Below are 25,180 nucleotides of genomic sequence, written 5' to 3'. Positions count from 1 at the left end.
CACAATAACCTTTACAATGCGGTCTCCTCTACATTGGGGAGACCAAACGCAGATTGGGTGACCGCTTTGCAGAACACCTCCGTTCAGTCCGTAAGGGTGACCCCCGAGCTTCCGGTCGCCTGTCATTTTAATTCACCGCTCCATTCCCACTCGGACCTCACCGTCCTTGGCCTCTTGCATTGTTCCACGGAAGCTCAACGTAAACTCGAGGAACAGCACCTCATCTTCCAATTAGGCACTTTACAGCCTTCCGGACTCAATATCGAGTTCAACAATTTCAGATCATAACATCAGCCTCTATTACATTTTTACTTATATTTTTTATCCACCCCTTTGTTCTGGTTTTTCCCTCCCCCCCCCCCCCTTTCCTTTTTTTTCCTCTCTCCCACATGGCAGCTGTCTCTCATTCTGCCAGAATATTTCACACCTAAACTGAGCCGTCTTATGTCCACTAGTCCTATCACCATCTCGTCTCGTTTTGAATACCTCTTAATGTCTCTGCTTCTCTTTTGTTCTCTCCCAGCCCTGCCTTTCGATCTATTTCATTTCCTTTCCCGTTTTGAAAAAGGGTTAGACCCAAAACGTCGACTCTAATTTCTCTCCACGGATGTTGCCTGGTCTGCTGAGTTTTTCCAGCATTTTCTGTTGTTATTCCACAACAACCTTTGTTCCACTATTCCTCAAAATTATTAACAATTATTGATAACAGATATTCATCAGAAAGACATGCTTAAAAAAAGCGTTTCAATATGCTGAATAATTTATCTTAAGGGTATTGCAATGGTACCATGCGCAGTTGGTGCACATAGGTTTCTAGATCTGTAGATCTCCTGTGATGTTGTCCATGGAGAATCTGGGACCGGAGTGTGGTTTATAATGTTGATCCTGGTCCCACTACAGCCCAAGCATGGTAGCATCTCATTACTGTGATACAGCAAAAAAATATACGCCTTACTGCACTGATACAAATCTCAGACATAATTTTTGTACTATTATACCTACCACATTACAAATCTTACGCAAGATGCAAGTAACTTTGTTCTTCCCTGCCTAAAACCTTTTACTCCAAGTTATGTATAAATGATACATATGTATATATGCTACCTACCACTGTGGATTTGCAATATTTGCTTAAGATACAAGTACTTCATTTATTTGTTTATTCTTCCTTCCTTCCCATTCTCAGTTATTTGCATGATTTTAAAAGGTAACACTCTTCATTTCCCCACAGTGGATTTGCAGTTCTTGCTGAAGCTGTCACTGGTGAAGGGCTCTCCAGCAAACATTAGTACCCCTCGGTGACACAAAAACCTCATCCCAAACAGCGGCAGGAGAATTTTAATTTTATAGCTTATGTAAAAAAAACTGAATTTTTTTTTTCCACCACTCCAGTCTTGGTGATTTGTAAATTTTCATTCTTGTAGTTACAACACGGTCGTTAAACAGAAGCACGATGAAAACTGCAATGCTTGGGTGTATCTCTCTCTGTCAAGACATACAGAATTAGGTAACAGGAAGTATAATATCATGGCCCTTTTCCACTTAGCCATCATGGGTTGACATGGTGCATTCTGGGTATTCTAGTTCCATAGGTGCATAGCGGAAACTATGATTTCCATGTACATCACACAACTCCAGAATCTGCTCACATCAGCTGGAAATTCCACCATATAGTCCACCATATAACTTCCAATACAAACCTCAAGTAGAAGGTGTGGGAGAGGGGGGGTGGGTGCATCTTGCAGGCATTTGGAACATTAAATGACCAATTTATGGGAAAGTTTAGTGGGGTGTGGGTTGCCCTAAACTATGTAATGTTTTTTATGTGTTTAATGTATACAGTGAACTGAGTGAAGAGGGAAAATAAGTGATAGCTGAAAACAAATGAAGAAATTACTTAAGCAATTTGATCGGTTGGTTTTGTGATGCTCGCTGATTTGTGGAATGGTAGTCTTAAAAAATAAAATATTTTATTTCTTTATTTTCTGCTTACTGATTCACAAAACTTAAAGATCAATACAGTTGAGGGAGGTATTCATCCCATCGCAACAATGCGAGCACTCTGAAAAAGATATCCTCTTCGTCTTATTCCCCATGCATTTTCCCAATATCCTTTAAAAAATACATATTTTTTAATATATTTATCTAACTTCACTTTTAAAAGTTATCATGGGTTTTGCTTCCACCACTGTTACTGGCAGGGTATTCCATGTCCTAACAACCTTCTGCATAAAATAATTTTCCTAACCTCGCCCTTCTTTTGGTGATGAACTTAATTTTTGCCCTCTAGCTACTGACTCACTGACCAATGAAAAAATAGATTTCCCTGATTTACGGTATTAAAGCCCCTCATAATTTTGAGCACCTCAATCAGATGTCCTCTTAAGTGTCAGTTTGGCTCAGTGCTTGCACTCCTGCCCGAGTCAGAAGGTTGTGGTTTCAAGTCCCACTATGAATTTGCACACGTTATCTAGGCTAACACTTTGGTGCACAACTGAGGGAGTGCTGCATTAGCAGGCCCTGTCTGTCTGCTCAGATGGATGTAAAAGATTGCATGGCACTATTTGATGAGGTGCAGTCAAGCTCTATTATATAATATCTGTAAATGTTGACATTATGGCCCCTATACTCATCCAGAAACTGAGCAGAGCAATGGCCCAACACTGATCCTTGAAGATTCCACAGTTCACATCCCTCCAATCCAAAAAAAATCCATTAAACACTACTTTTTATTTTCTCTCCTTTAACCAACTTCATATCCATGCTGTCACATTTCCTTCACTACTGTATGCATGGTTTTATCAACAAGTGTTGTCAACTATGTGGCACCTTTTGAAAATCCACATACACAACATTTCCTTTATTAATATATATGCTGTGTTATTTTCTCAAAGAATTCTATTAAATGTCAGACATGACTTGCTATTTAAAAATCCATGTCCTTAATTAACTCATGTCTTTCTACAGGAAACTTTGTGCTATCCGGCACCGACGGGACCGAGCTGTTGCCGTTCCCTCAAAACTGCCGGACACACCAGCGTTAATGTTGAAGCATACGGAGCTTTTCCTCTCCGTATCTGACAACAAACACTGTTGCTTAGCAACAGCTTCTAAACAGTTGGCCCGTACCTTGGAAGCGTCTCTCTGAAGCTGTTGCTAAGCTACAGAGACTTTGCAGAGTCTGACTGTTGGAAAAAAAAGCCACGAGAAGAAAAAAAACCTAACAAAACGGCTCCTGATTTTTGCTGGTGGCTCGAGCTTGCTGGATATTTAGCCTCCGGATAACACAAAGTTTCCTGTAGTTGAGTATTAATTTTATCCCATCTCTCAAGAAACTCACCCACTATCGATGTTAGTCTAACTGGTCTAAAGTTACTTGGTTTATGCCTTTCTCCCCTCTCCAGTTCTCTAGCACAATTTCCACATCCAAGGATGCTTGAAAGACAGCGGTCAGAGCCTCTGCTATTTCTTCTCGGATTTCCCTCAACATACTAGGGTGCATGCCATTAGGGCCTGATGCCTTTTCCTACTTTGAGTTCCACCATTTTTTACTTCATTATCTAATATTGTATAATCCTATCTAATTACTGCATCTCCTCCTCGAACACTTTTATTCCCACTAACACACATATCTGTAGCTCATTCTTCCACAGAAACCTGCGTTTCCCCCATCACAGCATCTAATTGCTTCCTGAATAACTCGAGTTTTTGCCTTCACTACCCTACCCGCAAGACCATTCCAGGTATTGATCACTCTTCACATGAAAAAGTGTTTGCTGATATAATTCCTAAACTTTTACCTCCATCAACTTGTCCTGCAGCGGTGATTAAACAATGCCCACGGTCAAACTATTTTCATTGATACTTTGATTAAACATAAATGAATCAAAAGTAGCACAATCAGATATTTGATTGGTAATTTAACAGATATGTCATTATTTAAGCAAATCAGGGGTTTTCATCCTATGGATGTGTGATGCTTTAGAGTTGTGACAACTCGGAGATCAAACTTTCAGGTGTGATGCCTTTGAAAGGTCCGACACTACAGACATGCACTAGACTCTAGACTTTTCATTATATAGATGCTGTTTAATAAAGCTGAAGTATTGTGGAGGTTGGACAATATATTTTCAGAACTGCACTGTAATAATTGGCTACAAAATACAGAAAAAAATACCTAATCCTTTTGGGTATAACATACAACTGAACTGATTCACTTAGGTTAAATAGATTGAATAAATAATCATTTTTACTAGGCATGAGAGGAGTTGACATCTGGCATAGACAGAAAAATGCAGGGTAATCAAGATACTTTCAAGACCCTTCAAACTAATGGTATCCCCTTAAATACGTCTCCCTAGACAATTGTTCACAACCAGCATGTTGGAATACTTCATAAAGATATTTGCTTTTTCAATCATTGCATATGCAGATTGCAACTAAACTGCTGTTTGCTTAAAGCACCAACTATTCGAGGATATGCAGATGAATTTCAAAGTGCAATTTCAATCTCATCAATTCAGGGTTGTAAACAAAATTACCCTTCAGAGTACAGTAGAGACTACCCATATTGTTACTTACGGGACCAAAGAACGTCTGCTTAATGAAGAATTATGACTGTAGTCATTAATATTAACTATTTAAACCAGAAATGAAGTTATCACTTTTGAGATGTTTATAGAGTATTATTACCAAGCAGCATGGCCCTGAACTACCTTTGTGGTTAGCTCTTTTTCCCTTCCAATTTGGTGCTTAGTTGATAATAAAATAAGGGCAAGATTACAAACTTGTGTTATTAACGGCCATGGCCTAGCTGAAAACAACAAAGGCGTGCTGTTATCAGGGTAATCAGAGTGATCATGACATTAATGATTGGTGACGTTTTTTGTGGTTCATGGTCCAGGAAACCTTTTGTTTCCTTTTCTGTAGGGTACATTACCCTCTAAATTTCCTTCCATTTTTCTCATCTGCCAGGTTTGCACTGCCTGGGGCTTAACAACCTTGATAGAATTGCACCAGTGCCATTCTGGCCATCTTCCATGAGGCACTGGCCCTCTGCTCATCATCTCCCCAAAGTGAGGCAGCAGACTGAGGGGCTAGATCTGCATTATATCCCTGTGATCTGTGAAGCCATTCTCAAGTTATGGTAACTACAACGCTAGAAGCAATGGGAAGATATTTAATGCTAAAAGATTAAAAGAAAATACATGACCAAATAAAACATTAATTCTCACACTTGAATTAAATTTATACTACATTGCATTATTTTGTTAAGAGTATGAAGGAAAAGATTATTTGATGGAAAGAAATGATTTCACACAGTAACAAAGGAAATTGAAACCTATTTACATCCGAGGATAGCTTCCAGAAGCACATGCACAAAATTAAGAGAAAAGATCCTTGGTTATTCTACATTCCATACAAGCCACTTGTAATTTGTTTCGAGATCACATTTCATCCCTTGTTTGATTGAGAGTTCGTCTATTTCTACAGTATGAAGCCAGGAAATGCTGTTTCTAAAAGCTCTCGTCAAATGTAAATAGCTCTTGGTTACCGAGCTATGACATTGTAAAATTGCTTTCCCATAAATTATTAAGTTTAGCCCTATTTACTCAAAAATTGTAGAGTAAAATTAGCAGGATTGATTCAACTATATAAATTAAAAAATAAAGATGGCTTTAAACACAGCAGAATGTAATGGCTTTACTGTGCTCTCATCCGTTCAAAAAACGTTGGATAGTTTGCTTCAGTTCCTGTATTTTTAAAATGGTTAACTGTGATCATAGAAGCATAGAATATTGCAATATTGAGACAGGTCATTTGGCCCTTTGAGTTAGTTGGTTTTTTTTGCATACCAATCTACTCCCCTTTTCCTGCTCCCTCCCCAGTAAGACATTGGGGATAATTTTAACCCCAAAAAGCGGATTGGGATGTTAAAATTTTTTTAAATCACAAACCCGAACCCAACCCACATCGAACCCGCCCACTTCCGGTTTTAACGGAGACGGGACGGGGGAAGCGGGCAACCAACCCACTCCCAGGAGGCGGTTGGCTCATTTGAATATTTTAATGAGACTGCATGCCTCAGGTTTTATTTCTCTTCCAGCTTTAACGCTGCCCTCAGGAAACCCCGCAGCTAAAAGGGGCAAGGACTGCTGCGTGGAAGAGGCAAGTGTCCTTCCAGCACTGCTTGTGGGTTAGGAGAAGCAGGAGTGCTTCCCCACATCAGCGCCCCAAGCTCACCTGCTTCCCTTCCCTCGATCGGAGCCCCCCACCCCGCGATCACCAATCCTCCTGACCTCCCCATCTCTTACCCTGAAGCCCCCAAACCGCACTCTATATACCTGCCACACCTCATGATCTCCACCCCAAGGAGCAGGAAGCCTATCTGCTCCTGGGCTGTGGACTCTTCTGTAGCGTTCCCTGCCTGACTGACTGGCTTGGCTCCCTATCAGGCTGACTTCAAGGCGGGGCACCTACTAAAAACTAAAACATGCACTTTGTGGAGTTAAAATTCCACGCTGTTCACCCGACCAGAACACCTCCATCCCCCACTTGGAAATCTCGCCCCAGTTAATAATGGGGCCATTATTTCAGGGAGAAGCAAGATGATAAATGTGAAGATACACAAAGATAATGGCTCAATTTTTGAAACTGGCATTATAGAAGTGTAGCTGTGCTGTGTCAACCATGTGAGTTTATTAAATGGAACTTTAAGTGATCTATAAAATGCTCAAACACTTACTTGATTTTGAACCTATTTGGAATATGATTATGCTATTCTTACTGACACCAGGTTTTTGCATAATTTCCCATCCTTTGGTGGTGAGAATGGAAGATTGTACACAACTTTTTGTGACATATCTGTCCACTGGGCTACCCAAGACAGGTGGTAGGGGTTAAAAATATATATTTTTTACCAAATATCGGATCATATTATTATTCCTGCCTGCACCTGGCTAATAGTGGTTTAAAAAAAAAAGTACGGGATGCTTAGCTTAATGTTTAAAAATATATATAATGCGTAATTCTGAAATCTTTTTCAAAAATGTTGTAATCGTGATCTTGAAGATCAATGACCGCTCGGTTAAAGTTGGAGGAAACAAATCTTCCAATGGATGCCATCACAGAATCATTTGTAAAAATCGATTCCAAAGCACTGAACTAGTAGGTCAATGGGCACCATTCTTAAAAGATACAAAAGCAAAATATGTAATGGCGTGATGTGAAAACACACTTTGATTATAGCAATTGTTAGCTTCAGCTATTAGCCTAGATCAACATCATTTTTTTCCGTTAGGTATCCGACACGTATGAAAACCCATAACTATGCTCAAGAGTTTCCACGTGTGAAAAATCCATCCAAGTAGTTCCTTTTTGCCCGATACAGTCTACAGTACAGGAAACTTTGTGATATCCGGCACCGACGGGACCGAGCTGTTGCCGTCCCATCAAACTGCCGGACAAACCAGCGCTAATGTTAAAACATACGGAGCTTTTGAGCTCCGTATCTAGCAACAAACCCTGTTAGCAACAGCTTCTAAACAGTCGGCCGTAGCTTGCAAGCGTCTCTGTAGCTAAGCAACAGCTTTAGCTAGACCTTGCAGAGCCTGACTGGTGAAAAAAAAGCAACGAAAAGAAAAAAAACTTACTGAACCGACTCCTGAATTTTGCCGGTGGATCGAGCATTCCGGACAGTTAACCTCCGGATAAATCAAAGTTTCCTGTATCACCTATAAGGAAACACTTTAGCAAACAGGTGTGGATTTGAAAGAATCCCCAACTGTGCACAAAGCTATTTTAGTTTAACCAAGTTAAATTGCACAGCTCACCAACACAGAACAGGTAAGATTCCTGCTTTTAGTTTAAAAAATGTATATTATACATATAAAACTCACAATGTTTGAAATATATATATATATATTTCAAACATTGTGCGTTAATACAAAGCTAATAGTTAAAGCATTGACCTGCAGGGTTATCTGGAAAAGACGACTTGCATTTATATAGTGCCTTTCACAACCTCAGGACGTCCCAAAGTGCTTTACAGCCAATTAAGTACTTTTGAAGTGTAGTCACTGTTGTAATGTAGGAAACGCGGCAGCCAATTTGCGCACAGCAAGCTCCCACAAACAGCAATGTGATAATGACCAGATAATCTGTTTCAGTGATGTTTGTTGAGGGATAAGTATTGGCCAGGACACCGGGGATAACTCCCTTGCTCTTCTTCGAAATAGTGCCTTGGGATCTTTTACAGAGCCTAAGTGGGAAGAATCGCAGCCCCAGGTCTAGCCTACTAGGTCTCAACAATGAGCCAGACTGACTGTTCAATCATCCGCCAGTGCCCAACATCGAGTTCAACAATTTCAGATCATTATCCCTGCCCCCATTTTTCATGCTGTATGATTTTTGCCACTCCCATTTGCAACATTTTATCTTTCCTGCCGCTTACAAAAGTACAGGATGTTCTTTCAATTCCTTCCTCCCCTCCTAAACCCGCCCCCCCCCCCCGTCTCTGCACCTGCTTAATATCTGTTACATCTCCAGCTTTTTCTAGTTCTGATGAAGGGTCCCAGATCTGAAACGTTAACTCTGTTTCTCTCTCCACGGATGCTGCCTGGCCTGCTGAGTATTTCCAGCGTTTTCTGTTGTTATTTTAAATCAGAGAAATCCTGCTTACCCCTTCACGAAGGAGGACCAACGTAACAGGATTCTGCTGCTGGAATTCATCTTGGGTGAATCTCGGAGGAACCGATAATGTCCACTATATCCTGGGATTTGTAACACAAGCGTAAGCGTGATGACATAATAATGTTCTATTCTAGTGTCATCGAGCTGGAAGCTACCACTTGTTAACCAACAAGCAGTGAAATACTTTCCAACCATGAAGCATTATAAACAAAGCAATTCGTCAGCTTGGAAAGAACACAACTAGGAAAAATATTACTGCAGCAAAAAATAAATGTGCATTCCATTTTGCTGCAATGGCGATAAGTTTTGGCATTCTGCCCTGTTCATGTATTGGAATTCATTTATTTTGTGGTGTTGGGTGAAGGAGGGGTTGGAAGCCGATTTAACAAGGTGGTGGCTAAAACCTCATTATTTTTAAGAAGTCAGTGGTCACAACTAGGATGACAAGTATCGAAAGCACATCAAGAAGTAGATTTTTATACGCAAGTTACTTCATCTACCATCATGTGTCAAGTCTCTTCCTTTGCTTTTTCTGTTAGAATATTAGAAACATCTTTGAGAGCAAATGGCTACAGGAAGCGTGCTATGTCGGCAAGGCCATTCCAACTTTTATACTCTGCCAATGCAAAATCATTATGTGATGACTATTTATTCGTCAGAATAAAGCACCACTCTGCACTGATGAATAAACTACCTCAACAAAATACCTGAACCAATTCCTTAAAGGTACTGCGGGGCAAGGAGTAGGGCATGCATACTTGTAGAATAAAAGCAATACAGTTTATTCCAATGCATTTCTCTCTCTTTCTCCTGTTCTTCATTGTTTTTCTCTATTTTTTTTTGCTATGCTTGATCCTTTGTGGTCTGCCCTGGCTCTTTTCTACATCTCCCTCTCCCAGCTCCTTGTCTACAATAGAGAGGCAGATTTTTTCTTATTTTAGATTAATTTGCTTTGGTGAATGAATAGATAGTTTAGGACAGTCTTTAACATAAAATAAAACCTGGTCAGCAAAGGGGGAAGGGCAGCATTTATAAATGCTGTTCCAGCATCGCCCTACAAGCATACCTAATCACTATGTTACAAGACTGTCGAATTCAATACTAAGTGTATGGTTACAGTGAAGGAATACACTAAATTATTGACTATGCATAAAAATTGCCACTCAAGGAACATTCCCTACTCCACCAATAAAAAAGTATTTTCCCCTGGTATCCCTGAAATTTGAAAGTTAGCTTTGACCCCTATTACTAGGTGCTCCTAGTAAAAAATTCAATTAATTCACAACTTTGTAAAACTCTTCACATCCTCTGTCAGCTGTCTGTTACCTATGCATTGTGCAATTTCATCATCTCCTTATTTACACAAAAGACTATGTTCACTTACACTAAATGGCTTTTCTTTTCTCAAACTGATAATGGTTCTGCAGGCAGTCTCGTTACCAGAGACAAATGATGTGACTGTGAGAAAGTTATGTCTGTCTGCTGAGCAGTGGCCCACTGCCAAATCCAGGCAGGCATATAGCAGATGGGACTTGAAAATGGCCAAATCTCCATGCATTAGCTACATCTGCTCATTATCAAAACAACTCTGCCATTTTATCTAATGGTTCAACTAAAGCATTTTATTTGATTCATTTCAGTTACATTTTCACAATGCAATTAGTGATAAAATCAGGCTGGTATAATGCCAAAGTGTAGGAAAACAAATTTAATATGCAAGGGCACTAAAGTCACACATAATGCACTAACCAACAACTTCAGTGCAGAAACATGCACCCAATATCCAATAATCCTTATCTATTCAGAATGTTGATGGTATATTTACTGCCATTTGGAAAACAGTTATACTGCATTTCAGCTCATTAAATTTACAAATGTAACTTCTGTTATTCTATGTATGCATCCCTAACCAGTAATGTCAGAAGTATATGTACTGTAGATATAATTAGACAATTTATATATTGACAGTTCTGTTTCCCAGTAATCAACTGTTTATCACAGCAATCATTCCACAATTGGTAACCCTTCAATGTGGCTGTCATCAAACATCAGTTGCATAGAGTAAATGGATTGTCACTGCCCATCATCACACTCGATAAAAATAAATCAATAAAAAGTGAATAAAAAAAAGACCAAGTAATAAATGTGCATCGTGAAATTCAGAGTGTACATCATACACTTCAGATTTTTTTTCACCTTAGTGTTCAGAAGACAGTAATAGACTGCTCAAGTTTTGCTCTCGTGCTTTATGGGGTTATTTAAAATCCCACAAAGAGATTATGACTGTTTAATCACTCCCAGACGATTTATGATTGATGACGTCTACTTGATGTATACTGAACATACAATTTTCCAGAAATCAACTTCAGATTACTTCTGCATATAAATTGGCAGGATTGATGTAGCAGGCATTAAGCCACTTGCCTGAACACCACTGCATCAATGTCATTAAACTCTGATGGATGAAACGCACACTAAATCTGCACAACTTCCCCCTCCCCAAATGAATAGTAACTCGCATAAAAATTAACCAGCACTAGAGGTTACTCCTTAGCATTGCTCAAAGTTGGAGGATATGCTGTTTTACACCATGCTATGCACAATGCATTTATTCTGTTGTCAAAATAGAGCTCTGGGTAATCTGGTGTGCCCTTTTAAAATCTATTTGCCTTCCTGCGATTAGTTGCTCATTACAGGTCAGAAGAAACCAACAGGAAACAACTGGCTTTCTTTCTTTTTAAGACATTTTTGTCCAATACATTTTTTTGAACAAAGGGGGACATAGAAATTTGTACTCGTGGAAAAGTGGAACGCTATGTGCTAGTAAATTACCCATGTTGTTGCCTACAGTCAGTTGATGAATATAATTTTTTTTTAATGTACACAGCAATGATAGCGATGGAGTTATGAGAAACTTCAGAAACTTGTTTCCTACATTACAACAGTGACTACACTTCAAAAAGTACTTAATTGGCTGTAAAGCACTTTGGGCATCCGATGGTTGTGAAAGGCGCTATATAAATGCAAGTCTTTCTTTCTTTCACAGAGCCACCTTGTCACTGCCGCCATACTGCATCTACATTGGGACAGTTAGCATATCAAAAGTGAATGGAAAATGTTGGCAAACCCATTTACAATGATAAATGTTGAAAGAAAAGTGATGAAAAATTATGACAACAATTTGTAGTCAAGAAGTGATAGCATATACAAGCTTTTTTTTAATATATAGGCAAGCTGTATTATGAACAATACACAATAATATGGATTGTTTTTAAGGTCGCAATCTCCTTTCCTGTTTCAAATGATGGTATAAATTTGAGCTCTGCGCCAATGTTTTAAGGTATTGTAACTAACCCACCAATTAAGTTATTGCCTGGTAATTAATGTTATCAATTATCCAGATAACCATTACTTTCTATTTAATGTTATAACAGAATTCATAAATGTCAGTGTGATAGGGGCACTTCAATGTAAATATTAAATGATAAAACTAGCACTGATAATTATATTATTTCACAAGACACTGCTCTGACAAAACACTACAGGCCAATTTTGCAATGTAGTAGATATGTCATGATCTGTATCATCATATAGATATTAGTCTATGATTTATAGCAGACCTCTTCTCCATGATAAATTAGTCACTCACAAAATGCACACTTTGTGCAAATCCCAGTAACCTCAGAATCTAAGGTTTCGGAAATATTATTCATAAGCTTGGCACAGAGCACCTGAAAAGTAGAAGTCATGCAAATTCAGCAACCACAGTTACAATTATTATAGTATATAAAGCAGTGCATGTTAGTGGGAGTTGGGCTGAGCTAAGGCTGTTCCCTTCACTTTTAGCTACAGTATCCGCTATTAGGGATAACAGGTATGGTTCACGTTAAGGGCATGTCAAGAGGCATTTGCTTTGCACTTTGCAGCACACACCTTGTTTTGCCACAATACACATACTGGATCATTGTCTATGCTCCATCCCCATTTTCTGCAACACATTACGTTTTGGATACTTTTGATATGGCGGAAGGAGAAGAAATATTCATGCACCTGATGCCAAACAATCATTGTGTTGAATTTCAGGTGGAGCACCTGCTGTGGCCACAGAGAGGCTGGCAATTTAGAGAAAGTTCCAACAATGATCGAGCTCATGAAATATTTAGACCAGCTCCCCCAAAGGGAGTACATAAGCAGCACTCGAGAAGGAATGGCCCAGGTTACAAACAAATGCAAACAGGCTCCTGGCCCCAGATGACCCATGAGCAATGCCACAGGAGATCAGCTAGCTATTTCTTTTTAAATTCTTACGTTTGGCACATCAGGAACATTTTTGATGTGGGACGCAAAGCATTCTGATTGGACAAAAAATACATCTTCATTCCCTTGTCTCTCAGTACATCTCAGTATCACTACAAATAAAAGTTACAATATAATAAACATTAAAAACATTTCAGGCCTCCCATCTTTTAAAATTCCCCTCGAGATTGCCTCTCCTCTCATCCTTTGATCCTTTATTTGCACCGCGAGTCTCGATATTTTCCGAGTCTCCGCGCAAGCACCATGAGACTTCCTTTCACTGAACTTGTTCCTCTATTTCCTGAGCACATGGCCCTTTCATGCCTCCTTGTCCCATCATTAATAGTGCGCCCATCGAGAATTCTAACTTCACTTATAATATACATCCAATTCTGGTCCTAATGCTATTTATTATCTGGTAACATTTTAATTCTGGATCAACAGATGCTTTCTGCTTATGAAAGTAACTGTTCTTTCCTCTACAAAGCTTTTACTCTCGGTTATTTACATTACAGTAAACTCTTGTTTAAATGGCACTTAATCATCCGGAATACTTTAATAACCGGCAAAATAGATAACCGGTAATCTTGCTGAATCCATCCAGCACTCGTTTTGCCGAGTCTGAGTCTCCCGTGGTGGCCGAGTTAGTCAGTGGTTTTTATTTTTGTTGGTGTTAAAAATTGCCTTGGTAGGTATACCTCTCTGTTATCCAGAATTTTTCATCAACCGGCACCATCCTGGTCCCATAGGTGCCGGATAAGAAAGAGTTTACTGTATATAAATATATAAAATATTGAGTGGATTTGCATTATTTGTTTATTCTTCCATTCTCCCTCCCCAAATCATGCCACTTTTTTCTCAATTGTTTACATTATGACATTTTGCATGGGAGACTTGTAGTTCTTGTCGTAGTTCTCTAGTGACTTGCTCCAGCAATAGGTGGTTATTCACCACGACCTAACTTTGGACTCAACATCCGCACTTAGTTTTGAAGCAGGTCATAAACATTCACCCTTTTGTCTCGCCTCTGAAGCGCCTTGGGATGTTTTTCTATGTTAAAGGCACTACATAAATGTAGGTTACTGCTGTTGTTGCCCAATGCAAATATGAACCCTACCCCAGCAACACAACAACAAACCTCATTACAAGCAACAGCTTTAGCACCGTTTTTATTTTAATTTTAATGGCTTAAATTGTGTAAAAGGCTAAAAAAAAGACATTTTTTATCCCCTCCCCCCCACCACCATTTGCACTTCAGTTATTTTTAAACCTCTGGCTGCATTTCTATGGTGCCGCTGGCTACTGTCCTTCTACAGGGGGTTGAAAACTTCAACTCCAATGATGCATCTCTCTACATAGTAATATATTAATGTTTTGGACAGCGAAAGAGCATTGGTCCATCCAGCCAATCCTTTCAAAGTACCCAATAGGTTCCTAAATGCAATTCTAGAACTAATGGCCCGAAATCATATTTACAAACTCTTATTTAAAGTCACTTAATTCGAATTACTGGAATTCAACCGGTCCTTTTTTATGTCCCACCATATTGTTAGTAATCTGTTCCAATTTCTATTAAAATCTTACTTGAAAAGTGTTGCCTAAACTTGTTATTTTCTTTTGACACCCTTCACTATAAACTGCGTCGCCCTAGGCCTTGAATCTTGGGCCCGAGAACGTTTCTGGATCCAATTTTTAAATACGCATGAAAACTTCTCTCATTTAAAGGATTTGCAGTGGGAAAATCTTGGCTACACAATAGCTCTTGAATTAATCTGCTGGTAATAAATACAGTAGCAAGAGTATACTTTTTTGCTCATTTGCCTAAGATTTTAAAGAAGTAAGAGAAAACCTGGGGCCATTCTAAATGCAAAGGAAACACTATGGTCAAGTAAGCATAAAGGTTTGTTGTTGTGTTGCTGGTGGAGGGTTCATGTTTGCTCCTGTTAAATTATTAATGGCACAGATTAATTTAAGAAGGTGAATATATACCAGCATATCAATTCTAATATGATTGTAGTGCCTAAGTTAAGATTTAAATCTTATTTAATGTCACATCGGCCCGTATTTTCCGATCCCTACGGGTGTGTACGAGCTGTGTACACACTCGTAGGGACCTCACAGGTGCCGCTTTCAGGCATCCCCTTGACAAATCGCATGCCTGCCCTGGGGAAGGGCCTCTGCAGGTGGAGAGTTCCACTTTCTGCAGAACCTCCGCCTGCTGAAATCCCTTAAAAATCTTACGTCTGTAAAAGCAAGCGTAAGGCCTGCTTTTACCAGCATAAGTTTTTTAAAGTTTTTAAAAAAAAATTCCACTCATTTTTAATTTAAAAATACTTTTAAAAAAAGGTAAGCTTATTTTTAGCCCTGTAAAAAAAAAAATTTTTCAAAAAATTAAATGTTTAAAATATTTAATTTAATGTAATTTTAACTAATTTTAAAAACCTGATTTTTAAAAAATTATTTAATGTTTTGACGTGTTTTTTCAGTGATCCCCATTTATACTTTTGACAGGTCTAAGCTGTCAAAAGTATGAAGGGGGATTCCCTTCTTTCATTGGTTTCCCATGGCCCACGAGATCCCAGGGATGCTTGCGAACTGCATGCGCCCCTGGGATACCTGGGCCCTGCGCATTTCGTAGAGCAGAAATGGCCAGACCTCTGGAGCCCTCAGGTAAAGGCGTAGATTTTTTCCAGATCGAAGGCCTCCGCACGCAGGAAGCCTCCGATCGGAAAATACGGGCCATTGGGTCGCTGTACAGTATAAATAAATTTACCCAGTATCCATTAGCTCTATGAATATTTGCTCGTCAGAAACATTTCGGTGGTCAGAGATCTCTTTCCAAAATCCTGGGAATGTCTCTGGTAACAGCAACTAAGTTTTAAAAATGTTATTGACTCACATCTACTGTCGAGGGCCAGGTATTCCAAACTGCAGCAAATTGCTTTTTCAAAAACAAAAAATGACATTGCTTCTGCTCTATTAGGACAGAAAATAGGTTCTGTATTTTATTCATTTACTGTGACAGGCCCCCGAGAGCCACCCAACTTTCAGTGCTCAGGTGTGAAATACAGAAAACATTACAAAATAGTAAAAGTACTTATGCACCAGGGCAAAATTCCACTTCAAAAATGAACAATTTCAGCATATTGCATACCAATGGGCCAGATTTTACTGAAAAAATAATCACGTCTGAACGACATGCACCATTATTAATGCAAATATCGGTCAGCTTGTAGCGAGGAAGAGAAGCCCCGTGAATTGTGAATCGTCACGTTGCTGGACAATTTGTGCATTAATAGTCACTTCCAGCAATTTTGTTGGCAAAATACTTTAAAACGTAAATGTGCACGAACAAGTGATATGCCCCGCTCCAGCAAAATCTGGCCCTATATGTATAGCATGTGGGTGTTAATGTACCAAAGCAATGGAACTGAAAACAAATTATAATAAAATATACATACTGTTAATGTATGTTTTTTCCTTGGTGTGTTTAAAATATCAGATAACTCCCCCACCTCATTCTTTCACTTGTCGTTGGACAGCAACGTGCAATAAATTTTAAATGCAGAGACCGGCTTTTATACTGCTAGGTACATGCCTGCTCCATTGCACTGATATTTTAAGATTCTTACTCCCACTTCCCCAAAACAGACTCTTTTCTCAATCATGATGACATTAGATTCATTTTTTGTAACTGCAGCGGATGTGAAATATTACAGTACAGTGGTGCACTATGGCTGTAGCATATATGATCTACCGGATGTGCTGTGGCAACTCACCAAGGTTATTTTGGCAGCACCTCCCTCCCCTTTGACCTCTGCCACCAAGAAAGACAAAAGCAGCTATGTTATGCAAGCGAACACCATCACCTCCAAGGTCCCCTCAAAGTCGCACACCATCCTGACCTGGACATATACATATATAAAATATTGCTTCATTGTCACTGTGCTAATAACCTGGAAGTTCCTACATAACACCACTGTGGGAGCGTCTTCACCACAAAGACTGCAGCAGTTCAAGGCGGCAACCCACCACCATCTTCTATGGGCAAATAAAGATGGGCAATAAATGAAACCTGGCTAACATCACCCACATCTTGAGAATTTTTTTTTTATAAAGTATGCAACATATTCAGTACATGCTCAGCTTAAAGTGCCAGCTTGGCAGCGCTCTCACTTCTGAGTCAAATAGTTGTGGATTCAAACTGCACCCCACGACTCGAGCCCATAATCTACGCTGACACTTCCGCGCAGTACTGAGCGAGTGCTGCATTGGCGGAGGTAGCGTTTCCAGATAAGATGTCAAACCAAGGCCATGCATTCCTGTACAGGTGGATTTAAAAGATCTCATGGTACTTTTCTTGAACAAAAGCAGGGAATTCTTCCAATGCTCTGGCCAGTATTCATCCCTCAGTCAAAGTCACCAAAACGGATAAACTGGTCAGATATCTCATTGCTGTCTGTGGGCACTTTCTGTGCATAAATTGGCTCCGCACACATTTAAAAAAAAAAGTTAGGGAAGCGATAGCAGAGGCACTATTACATATATATAAAAATTCATTAGAAAAGGGAATATTGCCAGAGGTCTGGCGGCCAAATAATGTGATTCCTATATTTAAAAAGGGAGATAGAACAAGTCCAGGGAACTATAGACCAATTAGCTTAACGTCAGTGGTAGGAAAGAAAATGGAATTCTCACTCAAAGATATAATAGAAAAACATATAGAAACTGAAAATATAATAAAGAGTAGTCAGCGCGGATTTCAAAAGGGAAGGTCATGCTTGAGCTTCCTTATTAAATTCTTTGAAGAAGTAACAGAAAGGGGAGATATGGGTAATGGGGTAGACGTAATATAATGGGAGTTTCAAAACGCCTTCGATAAGACACGGCATAGTAGACTCGTGACTAAGGTCAGAACATGTGGAGTCAGGGGACAAGTAACAATGGATAGCAAGCTGGCTACTAAACAGAAAACAGAGTAGGTGTTAAAGGTAGCTACTCAGTTCCACGAGGATTGGTGCTGGGACCATTGTGGTTCACCATTTACATAAACGATTTGAACTTGGGAATCGGAAGTACAATTTCAAAATTTGCGGATGACACCAAATTGGGGGTGGGGGAGGGAGTGTAGTTAATACAGAGGAGGACTATGGCAAAATACAGGAAGACATTTGCAAAATGGGCATGTAATTGGCAAATGAACTACAATATAGTTAAGTGTGAGGTGGTACATTTTGGTAGGAAGAATAAGGAGGCTACATACTCCTCGGAAAATAAGTGTTTAAATGGGGTGGAGGAGCAGAGGGATCTGGGAGTACAGATGCACAAATCACTAAAAGTAGCAATGCAAGTTAAAAAGGCCATTAAAAAAAGCAAACAAAGCACTGGGGTTCATTTCTAGAGGGATTAAATTGAAAAGCAGAAAAGTTATGTTAAACTTGTATAGAACCTTGGTTAGACCACACCTTGAGTACTGTGAACAGTTCTGGTCTCCATATTATAAAAAGGATTTTGGGGCACTGGGGAAGGTGCAATAAAGATTTACTGGAATGATACCAGAACTGAGAGGTTATACATAACAGGAAAGATTGAGCAGGCTGGGGCTCTATTCTGTAGAAAAGAGATGGCTGAGGAGTGACCTGATAGAGGTCATTTAGATTATGAAAGGATTTGATAAGGTAGATGTAGAGAAGATGTTTCAATTTGCAGGGGTGACCAGAACTAGGGGCCATAAAATATAAGATAGTCACTAATAAATCCAAAAGTGAATTCAGGAGAATCTTCTTTACACGGAGAGTGGTCAGAATGTGGAACTCGCTACCACAAGGAGTAGTTGAGGCAACCAGTATAGATGCATTTAAGGGGAAGCTAGATAAACATGAGGGAGAAAGGAATAGAAGGATATATGGATGGGGTTAGATGAAGAAGGTTGGGAGGAGGCTCGTGTGGAGCATACACACCAGCATGGACCCATTGGGCCCAATGGTCAGTTTCTGTGCTATAAATACTATGTAATACTATGTAAAATAACAGTGACTATACTTCAAAAGTAATTCAATGGTTCTGTAGTGCTTTGGGTGATGCTTTGGATGTGAAAGGCTCTATACAAATGCAAGTTATTTCTTTCTTTACTGATATGGTATCAATTGTATTAAATAAGAAACCCAAGTACATTAGGCAAAAATCTATTTGCTCCCTCAATTTAATCGGTCGATTACATTAAACATTGTAATATAATGGTCAAACATTAAAAACCGTACCGCGTCACTAAACAATGCGTTTCTGTCTATTTCCCAGTGGCATTTGCTGTTCAAATTTGTCTTTTTAGGTACACCGATTTGCTGATTTTTGAAAGGCATCATGAACTCGATTCACGTCCTCGACTAGTAGACAAAATGCTCCTTTCCCCCATTACAATATACTGGAACTGAAATACTGGCATTACACTTTTAGGACGACATTATAGCAACTTTAATGGTAATGTGTTTGTGCTGCCCACTAATGCATTTAGATTATTGGCCAGAAGTGTTCCTTTCTAAACCTCACAGTAAATGTCTGCAGCAGCTGCTGCTGTTAATTGTTGAACAGCCCTGTGGTGGTGTTTTTGGTACTCACCGCCCTCATAAGCCGCCACTGCTATGGTGCTATTTATCCTCACAAAAGAGACGTGTGGCTGTGGTCCAAGTTCTGCAGAGCTGCGTGACGTTTCCAGATACAAGGCACTGCTGTCCCAGGTGCTTATGTCCCACACTCTCACGTCTCCTGATGTGTATCTGAAAGAACCAGTTCAATTATCTGCTTGTTTATTCCAAATACTGGCCACCTACTGAAGATACTAATTGGAAATAATATCAGCAGCTATGTTTATGACTCACAAGCTGCAAATGTGGTCACTGAGCACAATTTAAACCATAGAAGATAGCAATCTCCTTAACAAAAAACAAATTTATCCAGTTTTATGGTCTAGATAAATAGCAGTGATCATTCTGATCATCAATCATCACAAAAAGCCATAATCTCTTTTATGTAAAGCTGCTCAGATAGATATTCATTTAAAATGGAACAATTTTTATAATAATCTGCACGACTGCAAGTTAGTTATAGATTATGGCTGGGGTTCTCTGCTTCTTTGCTCACAAGCCCACAATTTTCCCAGCTATTAACTGAGTGGAGGGAAAATCACAGGTTGGAGTGCACACAAGTGGAAACCCCACCCTCGAAAGAGTTGATTCTCGAACAACATATTTTTAGGCAGAAAGTTATTAATATATGATGACACATTGGTTAAAAATTCAAAGTAAACAATGGAATGTTTTATTACAGGAGATTAAGTAAATGTATTCCAGTAATAGTGGCACTTGAAAGGTAACCATTTTAATCAACTGAATTTGCGAAGTATAAATGAGACACTTAAATTACCTCAAACATATGTACTTAAATAGCATTAAATATGTTACCTTAGCAAGAATTAAAATATTTTATTCAAGTTACATCCACTGAATGCTTAGCAAACAATGGTTCAACAGCAATTAGCTCACAAGGTTAACTGAACCATTAAATAGCCAGAATAGACTGCTTATTACCAAATTCTAGCAATAAATCTGTTTTCTGCAAAGTTAGACAATATGCTCTCTCTTTTATTCTGTAAATCAAGATGTTTTACTGGGTTGAGGAGTATTTGCTATTGTGATTTTTTATAGAATGTTATTTACTTGGTCATCTCAAAAGCAGGCATAGGCTTTTCCTATCATTATAATTTTTAAAAATCCAAAGTTTAATAAAAGGGAAGCCACTTTGTGTTTTGGTTTCTGTTTTGGAGGCCTTACAATTAAAATATTCATGACGCTTAAGATTGATCCTGATGGTGTGTTCAAGTGTCCCCAAATAATACAGGAGCATGGATGTGTCTCCTGAATGGCTGGTGGAGAATATGGATGCCTGCCTAAAACGATTACTCCTCCGACTCCACTGAGGAACACAGAGACCAGTCATCAAATCACCAAGGAAAGTAAATGCACAATCACCAACAGACTGCCAGCAAATACAGCTGCATACCAACTACTTGCCAGGGACAGAGACCACCCCAACCAGGCCACTATAGATTTAAATAAAGAGAGATATTAGGCACATAATTCATCACCAGACTGTCAATAATTGAACACTATCTCGTAAATATACTGGTACAAAAATTTTTAAAGTATGATTTTATTGTTGCATAAAATTACAATGTTTACCTTTGCTGCAGTGAGTCTCACCATAGGCACTATTTGTAGGAACTATTTGGGGATGCAACACCTGCTACACATTCACAGATGGAATATTAGTAGATGCGCAAAGGCATCCTGGGTCGATTCAGCCTCGGTTTCTCCCTCATTCCTCCTCTGCCCTGTCCCCTGCAAATGCATCTGATGATCCATCCAAGAGTACAGCCAAGCTATGTGTAAATGATTGGTTCAATTTTTGTCCTACCACTCTACGGATGAGGACTGATATCTAAGAATTGGTGCTGGCAGTTAAAGGACTGGCAACTGAATGCAACTTTCAAAATGCAAACCGACAGAAATACCATCAAGTACTTTAATACCGAAACTCCCATATTCTTATCGGTCCAAAGTGGGCAGGTTTATCGACAGTTGAATACTCCCTCAATTTGAATGTCCATTTCTGCAAAGCCAAAAAATTTACAATTCCATTTTTAAATTATCTTCATGAAGAAAAAGTTTGTTTTCTTTTGTTTGCAGAGTCAGAAGAGGCACTTGTTATTTTTATCATGATAAAATGTCTTTCAACATAATTTACATCATACCATGTGTTCATACACAAGCAAGACAAGGTTTGGCAAGCATGTTATGAGATAGTGCCCCTTTTTTTACCCTGTTTCCACCAATTTTATACCCTCTCCTTCTCTCCTGAAGGCACTGACAATAACATTAACTACACTTCAAAAGTGAATCTTTGGCTGTGAAGCCCTTTCGGATGTTCGGAGGATGTGAACAACCCTATATAAATGCAAGTTTTCATTCCTAGCATACGGTTTCATATGCACCATAGAAACATAGAAGATAGGAGCAGGATTAGGCCATGCGGCCCCTCGAGCCTGCTCCGCCATTCAATGAGATCATGGCTGATCATCCAAACTCAGTACCCTGTCCCTACCTTCTCCCCATATCCCTTGATCCCTTTAGCCCTAAGAAATATATCTAACTCCTTCTTGAATATATTTAATGAATTGGCCTCAACTGCCTTCTGTGGTAGAGAATTCCACAGGTTCACCACTCTCTGGGTGAAGAAATTCCTCCTCATCTCTGTCCTAAATGGCTTACCCCTTATCTTTAGACTGTGACCCCTGGTTCTGGACTCCTCCACCATCAGGAACATCCTTCCTGCATCTAGTCTGTCTAGTCCTGTTAGAATTTTATAAGTGACCAGTGACCTTGCTTTACATTGCCAAAAAGGCCCTTCTTCATGTGTGAATCTGAACAGTGAGTTCAGTCAGGCTATTCACAGGTAAGCCTGATTCTATTCTCACCCAAAGTCCACAAACATGCATGTGCAGTATGAGCTCTGGTTAGCGATCAGGCACATGAACAATGGTCAACTTTCCCCTACCTAATCCAGCATGCTAAGGCCAAATGTAGCACCCCTACCACTGTTCTTGGTGAGATCTGCCAACTCAGCAGACCAGGATTGAACCTGGGACCTTTCTGGTTTGTATGGGTTAATATCTCACTGGTTTAACCAACAGCTAAGCCATTGAGGGAACAGAGGATTCCCTCATTATTAATGCTAATAATAAGGGGAAACAACAGCTCTAAATACAGGAAACTTTCAATTTACAGGCAACTAAATAACCGGAAATCTCAGTTAACCGGCAAAATTCAGGAGTAGGTTCAGGTAAGTTTTATTACTTGCCTTCCTCGATCTGTTGCTGTGCAAGGGTGTGGCTGCAGCTGTTGCTAAGCTACAGAGACGCTTGGAACTTGTGGCCATTGTTCTGAACCTGTTGCTAAGCAACAGGGTTTGTTGCTTTATATGGAGCTCTCAGCTCCGTATCTTTTACTATAGCTTTCGGTTATCCGGAATTTTTGATGAACCGGCACGTTAGTGCCAGATAAAAAAAAGTTTCCTGTACACCATAACTATATTCCACTTGTATTCTGCAACAATGTATTATCCAAACTGCTTTACATAATTTCTTTTGAGGTTTGTTTTGCTTTGTAATTATACATGATAAAAAAGAACAGTATTCAAAGATTTAAAAATTTCAAGAAAAAATACTTTGGCAGAGGATATTAAATTACAACTGCAGACTTAAAAAAGTGTATTTTTAAAAAGCTTTTGCATATTTCATAGATGACTGACCAAATATTAAAAACATTATACGGCTGTAGAAATGTAACAGAATTTCATGCACAAGTGTATATTTATGGAATGGCTGATGGAATCACAGACTTGAGTTATTGCAGTGCATTAATTGGGAATATCTAGGATTGGGGAGAGAGGGTAGATAGGGTACCGATAATATAATGGCCCAGATTTTGCATTAATAACGGTGAGGTTAACAGCGCTCATCATTATTATGGAATAAATCAGACAGCAACTTCCGTAGTCTACACATGCACAGTTAAACGTGGAAACCAGGAAGTTGCTGTTGGAGTTACCCTGCTCCTCCACAAGCTGCGTTCCATCAGTACCTCGCCAATAAACTCAGCACTGAAATCCATGTAAAGGAGTGAAGTGGCTGTACTTACCCACTGAATGTGCCAGAAAAAGTTAGGGTTGGTGCATTCAGGTGCAAGTGACTTTTTAATGTCTTAATTACTGCCAAACAACCTCTCTGGCACTGAAAATTTAATTTTACAAGTGTGGAGTCTCATTCCTTCAGAATTTAAATATTGTTGAAGTTTTTTTTTAAATTAACTTTAAAATAATTTTTCTTTTTCTTTTTTCTTTGTTTCTTTTATCTCTTTCTTAATCCCATCTTTCTTTCTCTCACTTTATTTTGCTTTCTGTTCATGATTTTACAATGAATTAAATATTCAAATTTATACTTCCTGGTTTAGACTCTGCGGGCTCGAATTTCCAAGCCCCGTGGAGGCGGGTTTGGAGGTGGGAAAATTGCAGAATCGGGGGGCAGGAACCCATCCCGCCCCTAACCCGCCTCTGTGACAATGTCCCAGGAGGCGGGTATCCGACATGTGCTGGGAGCCGCCTCCCCGAGGCGGGAAGGGGATTAGTGCCAATTAACTGCCTGTTAACAGGCAGTTTTTTTGCCTAATCCCTATTTTTAGCCCTGAAGTGTGGGCTTCCCGATGGCTCCGAACCACGCCAAGTTAGCGAGGTGGGCCGTCGGTCTGAAGGGGTTGGAGGGGTCGAGATGTCCATTGTGCAGGTGAGTGATGGGTGCATGTGTGCAGAGGTAAGTGTGTGAGGTAAGTGTAAAGTGTTTTAATAAGTTTTACTTACCTTTACTTTCTCCTGCAGGCTTCCTTCCTTCAGTTCTCGGGAGTCCCTCGGTTCACCGGCACAGAAAGCAGAATGGCCGCTGAAATGTCAAAATCTGCAGCATTCTGCGTTCTGGTCTGGAGAGATCTCTAACTGAGTCTGAGTAGAAGGACTCAAGTTAGAAGACAGATTGTCAGTGTTTGACAGCTTCACAGGGCTGTCAAACGCTGATTTTTCATCTGTCAAAAGCTCTTGACAGATGAAATGTCAATCACTGAAGTCACCAGTAAGCAGGTGTCCCTTAATTGGCCTGCTGAGCGAGCTTAACAAGGTCAATCAAGGGAAAATAGCGTGGGTTGGCCACAAGTCGATGGAAGCGGGACTACAACCCAAAAAGTGGGAGTCCCGCCTCCATTGACAAAATCCAGCCCTGCGTGTCTCAGTGAGAATTCTTTAATCTGATTGGTTGAAGAGCCACGCTGTTGCTTTCCTGCTCACACATGCCACGGATCCCCTGCAGAGGGCGCCATGCTGAATCAGATGCCCGATGACAGCAAGTTGCCGCTCAAAAGCCCATGAGCAGCTGTAAGCGTAGCGAATGGCAAGTGCCGTTCCTTTGCCGCTGACCACAAAATCCAGGCCAATGTGACTCTTCTGGGTGCAGTTGTTCCAGCAATGAATTTTTTAAAACAAACAAAAGAAGCACATAATGGCTAGTCCTGCATGTCGTGGTATAATCAAGTTGGGA

The 25,180-nt window shown here is 39.7% G+C and overlaps 1 protein-coding gene across 1 annotated transcript in view; it reads right to left on the bottom strand.

Moving 5' to 3' along the window:
- fbxw8 (F-box and WD repeat domain containing 8) overlaps positions 1-25,180 on the bottom strand; it is a 137,619-nt gene that overhangs the window by 68,625 nt on the left and 43,814 nt on the right. The window contains exon 5 of the mRNA XM_085961777.1: positions 19,603-19,760. Coding sequence (XP_085817903.1) covers positions 19,603-19,760 — 158 coding nt within the window. The remainder of the gene's footprint in view (positions 1-19,602; positions 19,761-25,180) is intronic.

Source organism: Somniosus microcephalus, chromosome 19 (genome assembly GCF_052327205.1).
Source record: "Somniosus microcephalus isolate GS21.2 chromosome 19, FLI_Smic_1.0, whole genome shotgun sequence".
Lineage (NCBI taxonomy): Eukaryota > Metazoa > Chordata > Chondrichthyes > Squaliformes > Somniosidae > Somniosus > Somniosus microcephalus.
Note: the sequence above shows the minus strand (reverse complement) of the source record. Positions and strands in the feature narration are given on the sequence as shown.